At 35.3% G+C, this 9,853-nt stretch overlaps 1 protein-coding gene across 1 annotated transcript; it reads right to left on the minus strand.

Annotated features, from left to right (window-relative positions):
• Window positions 1-4,862: 4,862 nt before the first annotated feature.
• LOC112750747 (xyloglucan glycosyltransferase 4) lies at window positions 4,863-8,089 on the minus strand. Its single transcript, XM_025799572.3, has 4 exons — window positions 6,986-8,089; window positions 6,420-6,728; window positions 5,918-6,322; window positions 4,863-5,827 (listed from the first exon to the last, which is right to left on the minus strand). Exons 1-4 carry the CDS (start codon window positions 7,622-7,624, stop codon window positions 5,195-5,197), a joined length of 1,986 nt encoding a protein of 661 aa, XP_025655357.1. The 5' UTR covers window positions 7,625-8,089; the 3' UTR covers window positions 4,863-5,194.
• Between the last annotated feature and the right edge of the window lie 1,764 nt (window positions 8,090-9,853).

Consider the following 9,853-nt stretch of genomic DNA (forward strand, 5'->3'; position numbering starts at 1 on the left):
GTATTTTCATTATTGTTGGCAGGGCTGCCCAGTAGCCTCCGCCGTTTTTGATGTTGGGTCCCTTGTCTGCTTCTTGGATTGTGTTGCTTCACCATCTATGTCCATGTCCTCTGTTTGGTTTTCCTTCCTCTTTGGGCTTTTGTTTTCCTTTCCTATCTTCAATTTGGGGCTGGTGGGGGCTTCTCTTCTTGCTTGTCTTTTCCATTTCCTCCCTATTGTTTGTTCTTTGTTTGAATTTTGATTTGTGATTTCTTTGAGGACTGATTCTCCTATTCTGGTCAGATTTTCTTAGTGATTTTTGTTTTTATTTTTTTTTCATATTTCCTTCCAAATTGCAATTCTGTTCTCTTGGACTATTGCTCTCTTCCTTTTTTCCTGTTTCTTCTTCTACATCTTCACTTTGTGTTGTTTTCTTATCTGAAGATTTTTTTATTTCTATCTCCTTTTTATTAACTTCATCCAGGTCCCTTCGTTGAGAGAAGGTTTCTGGTAGAGTTATCGCAGGGGCCTAGCTTGTCCCTTCTTCAACGTTAGTCTCTATTGAGTCCGACATTGACAGGGTGGCCAATTTTTCCATTAGCTTAATAGTGAGTTTCTTTTTTTGATGTTCCTCTCTTTTGCCTTGGTCTGGTTCAATTTTTCCTTCTTCTTCAGCTTTTTGCTCCACTTTGCTTCCTACTATTTCAACTCTTAACCAGGGGCCTAAGTTCTTGGATTTTTTCTTTCCCTCAGTTTTCATCTTTTTCTGCCTTGCCACAGGTGTTTTCTTCATGGCCATTTCTACCACAGTACTAGCATATGGTTGGAGGTTTTTCGAACTTGAAATTGACCTAGGTGAGGCCGTCCTTCTTGCTTCCTACATTTGTGCCTTTCATGAAAGGTGTGTCTGTTTTCATCTTTACCGTAGCCTTTATGAATCTCTCTTGGTCCTTCCCTACTTCGAATAGCTCACACTCTTTGACCTTTCCCATGCAAGCAGCGATCTTTCTACCAAGTTTTAGCATTTTGCAGTGCTCTGGAAGATCCCAAATCTGCATCTTTATGTCTGCTTGTAAATAAGTTATTTTGTGTTTAAATTTTTAGTTCTAAAAGTATTTATCTTATAGAAATGTGATAAAAAGTAGTAGTATTATAAGATAAGTCATTTTTTTAACTTCTCTATATGCTCCTAAATAGCTTTTTAGACAGCTGCAATTTGGTTTTGAAAATTATACCAGACATTAATACTACTACTTTTCATAAGTCAAAAGCTCAAAAAAGTTACTATTGAAGCTTCCCAAACGGACCCTTAGTTTAGTTAGTAGTTAGCTTACTATTTCGCTTAAGCAGATGTCTGGAGTTTAAATCTCATCTAAAAGTACTTATTTATTTATTTATTATATTAAAAATATCTTTTTTAATAACAAATATCTTTTAAAAAATTATGTAAATTATAACTTCTAAAAAAATATTTTTTTAGTGTTTTTATTTTTATTACAAAAGTTTTGTCAAACACAAATTTTTTTTTTAAAAAAATTATTAAGAAATAATTTTTTCTAACAACCTAACAACATTGAAAGAAACTCAGAAGCATATTAAGATGTAGTTGGAAGATTGGGATGTTCTAGATCACCTCATGAAGGCATTGTCAAATAATTTAATGAGTTAATACTCAAAATCGTCCCTGAAAGATACCTCGATCTCCATATTAGTCCCTGGAAGATAAAGTTAATCAAAAGAGTCCCCGAAAGTTACGCGAGTTAGTCACGTTTGTCCTTCCGTTAACTCCGTTGGTGACCTGGCTAATGGTTGCTGATGTGTGTGGTTAGCTTCCAATGTGGAAGAGGCCTACGTGTCATGACCTATTGCTGACAAGGTAAGTTTGAGAAAACAGTTCAAATAATTCCCTAAGTGTTTGAAACCTAATCCTAAATTCCACGATAAATAGGTCGCCTTCATCAATCAGATGGCCATATGCCTGGGTTCGTGTTCGAATTGGTGGTTTGGGGCGACGATGGAGGCCGGAAATGGAGGTCGTGGTGGCGGTGTGTCGTTGTTCTCGAACGGCAGTAATGGTTCCAGCGCCTCAATGCGAAGCAGGAGGAAACCCCATGAGGAATCATGTTTCTGTGGGTTGAAGGCTGCGATAAGAAAGTCTGGGACAGCGGAGAACCCAGATAGACTATTCCGTGCATGTCCAAGGTACCGGGTGAGTGTTGTGTAAGATTTTAAGGGTTTTTGATATTGTTTTGTGTGTTGGGATTTTGTTTAATTTTTTATTTTCTGATTTCTGAATTTTCAGAAGGGCAGTCACTGCAACTACTTTAAGTGGGTTGAGGATGATGAGTATGAAGGGATGGGCCAAGGTGGAACGAAGAAAGATTATGGGGCTGAGCTGCAGGTTGATAGTGACTGTGATGAATGGAGGTTGAAGGTGGCATGGAGACTGGGCAGCTTGGAAGCTGAAGTAAAAGCATTGAAAATGTTAATAGTTTTCCTGTTTGTGGTAGTTGTGCTTAATGTGATTGTTTGTAGTTTGTTGTGTCATTCCAAGTAAAGCAAATTCCAAACACTTGATGGTGTAATGAGATGAATCCATTGAATGAGAATAGATGTTTCATTTGGTTTTTTAATATGAAGACAACACAATCCAATTCAAAGGTTCCAAACCAATTCGGATGACTATTAAAGTAACATGTACTAAGGAATGGACATAATCAGTAGTGAAAATAGTGTTAAACATTGAGTAGTCAAAGTACTATTAAATATTGAGTTGCCATAGAAGGCTAGATGTCACATTTTCTTAAGGACCAAAAGGTTTAACATAGGAAACAGACCACATCAAAGTCATAAGCTTTTACATGAGGATACATAACCTAAAAAGTATCCTAGACCAAAATAAAAGGGCATAGTACAACTTTCAGTGACATAGATAACCAAAATGTAGATAATGTAACTCCAATTGCCCTGTGCAAAAAAACAGAAAGTATCCTCACACAAAAAACAAATTCAACCACAATACATTTCAACACTAATCAAAGTCATTTATCAGTCTTTCTTGGGGGCTTGAAGGCAGGAGTAGGAACGAAGGTCATAAAGTCGGCCAGTTTTTTAGCAGTGGCTGAACTAGTCCCCTTGATTGTCTCAGCAGAGATAGCGACTGGTGCGGCTATAGTAGGTTTAGGAGACGACTGAAGTTTGGCTTTCCGTTTAATGACCTTTAACTTGGATGGCCTAGCAGTGAGTTGTTCCTACACAAATTAATGGTACATCTAGAATTAGGTTGGGAGCTGCACTTCCCCTGTTTCAACCCTTCTGCTTCCACATTCACTATTTCATCCTCAATCTGGTCTACTATACAAGGCTGAGAGATACAATGCTCCAGGTAGATATTGATCAGATTGTGGTTTCTCTTGCAATCCTTGCACATGGCAACCAAGTCTGCGTCAGTGACTAAGCTTCTCAACCCTGATGAAAGAGGAACTCCAGGATCTTTCCACCAACAATTTTCAGCTTCAATGTAACCCAACTCCCTATAATAACCCCTTACAAAGAAGACGTCAAGCGTGTCTCCTTCAACCCCCATCAACACCTCTGTATTATCGGGTTCGTATACCATATCTCCTTCAGCATTCTTCCTAAATAGTCCCCCATGGTGAAACACAAAGGTCATCGAAGGACCTTCCATCTACAAGCAGAAACAAGAAAACCTCCTTAGCCCACACAGATTGCCACTGCCTATTCTCAATCATAACATAAGAAACCCTAACCCCAAAACAAACATGCAACAACGAAAACTAACTCTCATTAACATCAAACACCTATAACACAATATCATCACAATGGCATTCAAAGCAATGCATTCTGACCTTAAACAACAGTCACACAAACCCCTACCTCTAATCAGACAGAGATATACAGAACGCCACCCTTAAGACATCAGGCTACAGACTGACTTCAAAAAAAAGGAAAAAATTTTAATGCTTACCTCTAACCGTCACGCTTGCTTCTTCCACAATCAATGTTGCTAACAGCTGACGACCGCTCTTCTCAGTACCAACAGCTACTCAGCTTTGAACGACAAACGTGGAGGGCAATGTTCGAATGCAACTTGAAGGGGTTAGGGCATGGCTTGAGGGAGACGAAACAATTTGGAGCCAGACGTGGAGATACTCGTTATGGAAGAGGGTGAATCCACTCTGCAACGTTTTGAATCCACTATCTCCACAAAACGACGCCGAATCATGTCTATCTGGACATTCCCTCAAAATGGCGTCGTATTCCTTCTCTGCCAGCATGGCAGTTAACGTGCCACGTGAACAGACGTTAGCCATGTCATCAAACAAATTGACGGAAGGACGAACCTGATTAACTCGCGTAACTTTCGGGGACTCTTTTGATTAACTTTATCTTCTGGGGACTAATATGGAGATCGAGGTATCTTTCAGGGACGATTTTGAGTATTAACTCATAATTTAATAGGATAGATCATTTTTAGTTAACTTATGTACTGTTTTAGTAAGCTTAAAGTTGCTTCTTCTGCTAAAGATCATATCAATGAAAGCAACATGAATTTCAGTTAAATTGAGTTACATCTTGTTGATTTTATTGAACATCATGCTTTTGATATCCTCTGGAATTGTTTTTTTCATCCTACAGTTTGTTATTGGAATATATTCTATATCATGCATCATCAATGCTTTTGACATTAATCCCTTTTCATAAAACCAGAACTGGTTTGTGATGCATTCATGCATATGCATATCCTTCTAACATATTTAAGATCAAGTGACATTATACACTTTCCTCCCTTTACATTCCATCTTTTTCTCCCTTCTGAATCATAGTGTAAAAGAATCAAAAGACATTTGATAACAAGAAACTGGAGAGAGAAATGATTCCCATTTCACAATCTGTAAGGACAGTAGATACAGTTATGTTGAATAATATTTTCTTAGTTCTAAAGCTTTACACAAGTGAAAATCCACAAAATGCCATCACTCTATAACAAATTTGAAGTCTACCAAAAAATGGGACAAAAGAAAAAATACAATCTTTTGGTGTATGGAGCCTCAATGCTTATTATTGTTTTATAGTTTGTAATCTTTTTCTTGCTTAGTTCTTCAGATGGTTGTATATTGGATGATGAACTTCAACTCAAATCTGCACAAGGGCTTCAAAAAACAAGTAGCAACCGATTCCAATTGCTCATGTTTTAACTCACCTGCTCACCAATTAAGTCCAAACCCATCACTAGAAATGCTAATCCTTGGAAGAGCAAGAAATAGAAATGAAGTCCTTGTGCTGATAGAAGGCTTCTTGCAGCTGCTGTGAGCAAAAGGAAAGCGAGTGCGAGTTCCTTCCTGTATAGCATGTTTCTCTTCTTTTTTGGTGCTTCGGCTTGCTTGAGTTTGCTTAGCAATTCCAAGCCAGAGTCTGAGTTCCTCCTTTGAATCTTCTCTTCGCTCGATGACTTTGATTCTCTCTCGGCAAAGGATAGCAAGTCTGACTCGGATGATCTGCCAGTCTTCTTTGTCACAACCCACTCGTAAGCACTTCCGAGCTGGAATAGTCCAGAAACCATGGCATTGAATTTTGTTACTGACATGGTGTTCTCAAAGAGGAGATAGGGAACTAGGAAAGGGAAGGATTTCGGGGCTGGAAGGATGTTCAAGAATGACATGAAAATAGGAACATAACAGACCACCCAAAGGGGAAGTTCAGACTCAGGTATGAACATGGTGAAGGGAAGGATGATGCAGAACAAGGTGAAGGAATAGAAAGGAAGTATCAGTTTCCTCAATAGGAAGAACAAGAATATCAAGTTACACTTCTTCCAAATTGAAATCTGCACAAAAAAGTAAATAAGCATTCAGAAAATTGGATTCATTTTCCAGCATAAAGATTGAACACAAGTTAAATCATAACTGAAAACTACCTTGGAAGTTATTATAGCAGGAAGACACAGCCGGAATAGCTGCATTGGACCCGAGTGCCAGCGATGTTGTTGCTTCTTGTAAGCTTCATAAGACTCTGGTAATTCACAGAGAACTTTGACATCATTAAGGTAGATAAACTTCCATCCGTTTAAGTGAGCGCGGACGGCTATGTCCATGTCTTCGACGGTGGTTCTTTCGAGCCAGCCTCCTGATTCCTCCAAAGCTTTAATCCTCCAGACACCAGCAGTTCCATTGAATCCAAAGAAATTGAGGAAATGGCCATTAACCTGTTGTTCCACCTCAAAGTGAAAGCACAAGTTAATGTTCTGAAGTCTGGTAAGTAAATTCTCATCCTTGTTCACAAAGGACCATCTAGCCTGAACCAAACCCAAATCAGGTTTTCCCTGTAATGAAATTGCAAAATCACAAAATTATTAGAGAATTTTTCATACCGGACATAATAAATTACATCTTTTTATTTAGCCTATGAAGATATCTAACCTTGAAATGTGGAACAGTTAGTTTGAGGAAATCAGGGTTTGGCTGGAAATCTGCATCAAATATTGCAACAAATTCATAGTCTTTGACATAGTCACATGACATTGCAGAACTGAGATTCCCAGCTTTGTAACCAGTTCTGATCAATCTATGCCTGTAGATAATGTTGACCCCTTTATCTTTCCAAGAGGAAACCTCCTCGTTGATGAGTTGCTGCAAATTCGGATCGTCTGAATCATCTAGAACTTGAATCAATAGTCTATCTTTTGGCCAATCAAGTTGACAAACAGCACCAATTGATTGTGCAAAAACCTTTCAAGAAAAAAAAAAAAAAGAAAAATCAAATTTTCAGCCTCATGTAAACTTAGAAAATCATACTATATCTAAATTAGGCTAAACCAATTACTAAGACAAAATTCTGGGCTCTAAAGAAAGCTAGGACCTATTGAGAAATTTATACCAATAGAAGAACTCAACAAGGTCAAACAATGGCAGAATATCAAAGAACATTCTAATCAAGTTGCATTGTTTTTTTTTTTTTTTTTTATATTTATGTTATATATGTTTACCTCTCTCTCATTGCACATTGGAATCTGAACAAGGACCATTGGGAAGCTTGAAGGGTCTTCAATGTCATAAGCATCTTCATCAAAGGTTGGCTTGATCTTATTGTACTTGATCCAGAAGCAACCAAGGCAAAGAACTAACCGATCCAACGACTGAATCATGAACAAAACAATGCAGAATTTTGACATCAACAATACTAATGGGGCAACATACTCTTCTCTGAATGAAATCCAAGCCACATAAGACCATTCAAGAAACCCATCAACCTCCCAAGGTTGGATCACACGCAAGGTCCAATTGTTGTAATGAGCAATGATCTCAATGGCCAAACCAGCAATGGAGAGGGCAAGGAACACCCTTAAGAACCTGTATAACCTCCCTCTGTGCTTTGGACCTTCATCATCAGGCAATGAAACCCTCTTCTTGATCAAGCCAAAGGAGGATTTGAATCCATGAGTTAGCCATGACAATAAGGTCAAGACCCTATGAAGCTTGAGAAGCAGAAACCATGTTAACTGCTTGGGGGTTGAAGCTTTCTGCTTCTCAAGAAACTTAGCAGAATCTGAGTCATGGATTTTCAACAAGGTGAATTCATTGACATTCTCAATTGACACCGGAAATGAACTTGGTGGTGCCATCATAAGAATTCACAACCTCAATGAAACTAACTAAAATAGATGAAAAATAAAAGTAGAGGTTGTTAATGGATTTTGATGGCGACCAAATGAGAGCTTCTCATACGTGTTACCTCAAAAGGGTCATTGCCATATCTCTCAAAATGTGAAGAACCAACCAAACAAGACAAAACCAAAAACCCACAACACAGAAATCTAAAAGGTTGTGTTGTGTTTGAGGAAGAGTTTTAGCACTCAAAAAACAAAAGCAATGAGAATATAAGAGAGAATGGAAGAAAGAGAAAGAGAAAGAGAGAGAAAACTATAGAAGCATTTTGACAGGCACAAGGAAGGCATAAATAGTGATTCAATGGTAACAACTAACAAACCAGCTTAGAAATTTGATGTTCTCTCTCTTTTTACTTTTGGTTGGGTGAAACTGAAAATAGCAAAAGCCAAAAAACGAAAAACGAAAAATGAATCAGATACAGTACAATACACACTAATATTATTTCTATCTTATATGTTAACCAATGGTTAGTTGACACGTCAGCGAGCACACCATAAGGGGTATATGATGCACCACATGGTAATGTTTTATTATTCTCAACCTGACAAGTGGAAACAGCGAAAATGCAGATCGGAGAATGCTTCTTGTCTGTGATGACACACTGGAACCAGAAATTTCCCAACTTTTTTTTCCTTTAATTATTTATATGCTTTTCCCATTGTCAATTAACTCATAAACTCGTTCACCTACACATGTTTTGTTCCGATTATCTGAGGATTCTAACATAATAGAAACTAGAAAGAGTGTTTTTTTTTTTCCCTTTCTCTTTAACGCAGAAAAAAGAAGATATTTACGGTATTTAATGATTTCCCTTTAGCAATCAATGATTACACGGCACATTAGTTGGATTTGGTGATGATTCTATTAATCACATAATAATCCAGAAAAGCGAATTCACATTTTATAATATGTTCTTTAGGTATTTATGGAAAAAAAAACACAATTGAATTAAATTAACAAAATAATTTAAAATGTTTGATAATTTATTCAATAAATTATTCATTTGACATAATTTTAAATAGATATCAAGTTAGTTTAAATCTTTCCTAGTTAACCTTGTGAGTCTTTAAATATTTTAATATTAGAAATAGTAATTTATTCTATAAAAAACTCTAAAATTTGAAATTAAAAAAAAAGTAATATAGAACTAAAAAACTAAAAAAGTATGGGAAAGGCTTTTTTTTTTTTGGTGAGTATGGGAAAGACAATTGTTCCACTACTTTCCAAAGATTAGATAATAAATTACCAAAATATATATGCAGTTTGGCATGATTGGCTTAACTTAAATATATTTAACATATGAATAAAGTCCTTTTCGTATTTTAATGAAATTTAAAGTTTCATATTTAAATTAAACTCTAAATAATTAATTTATTGTACCATTTCTAACTCTTCTTAAAATTTAAGAAAGATTGTTTGTATATGATGCACGGACACTAATATAAATATAAAATATAACATAGTATAGGATATATGGACATATAAATTTTAAATTTTTATAAAAAACAGTATCAAATATAAGTATTTTTTACATAAATTATATTAATATTTTTATATTTTATAGATATTAAAATATAAATTAATATTTTAACTTTTTATGTATTTTTTAAATTATATAGAGCATTGAACATATTTTATTTTAATAAATAATAATATACATTATTTTTAAACTATTTTAAGAATGCATATTAAGAATAAAATTAAGCATGTTGATATTTGATAGTATTTAGATGTACCTAAACGTGTCCGAAAAAATTTATTATTTTTATTAAAACACGATTGTACATATATAGAAGACACATATATCAGATGAATGTCATATCCGTGCTTGTATTTTAGTTTTAAAAAATATTAGAGTTGCTTTTAAAGTTTCTATCAAGATATTTTTTAGAGTTAACTTGTGTTTTTTAAATTTAAAATCTGTAATATAATATTATATATTAATGAACATCTATATTTATTTTTACTGTTTATTATATTTATTTCTATAACATTATTTTAAATATTAAAATTAATTTTATCAAATGGAGCCTTAATGAATACTCCAAAAACTTTTTCATTTAACTTTAACTGGGTTAAATGAATTAAAAGTGTAATTATTTCACATGTTATAATATGCACGTTAAATCTATTTATTATGTGATAATTCCATGACAAAGAGTAATTTACTTCCTCAAAAGTTTTAA

This window comes from Arachis hypogaea, chromosome 15 (assembly GCF_003086295.3).
Source record: "Arachis hypogaea cultivar Tifrunner chromosome 15, arahy.Tifrunner.gnm2.J5K5, whole genome shotgun sequence".
In the NCBI taxonomy this organism is placed as follows: Eukaryota; Viridiplantae; Streptophyta; class Magnoliopsida; order Fabales; family Fabaceae; genus Arachis; species Arachis hypogaea.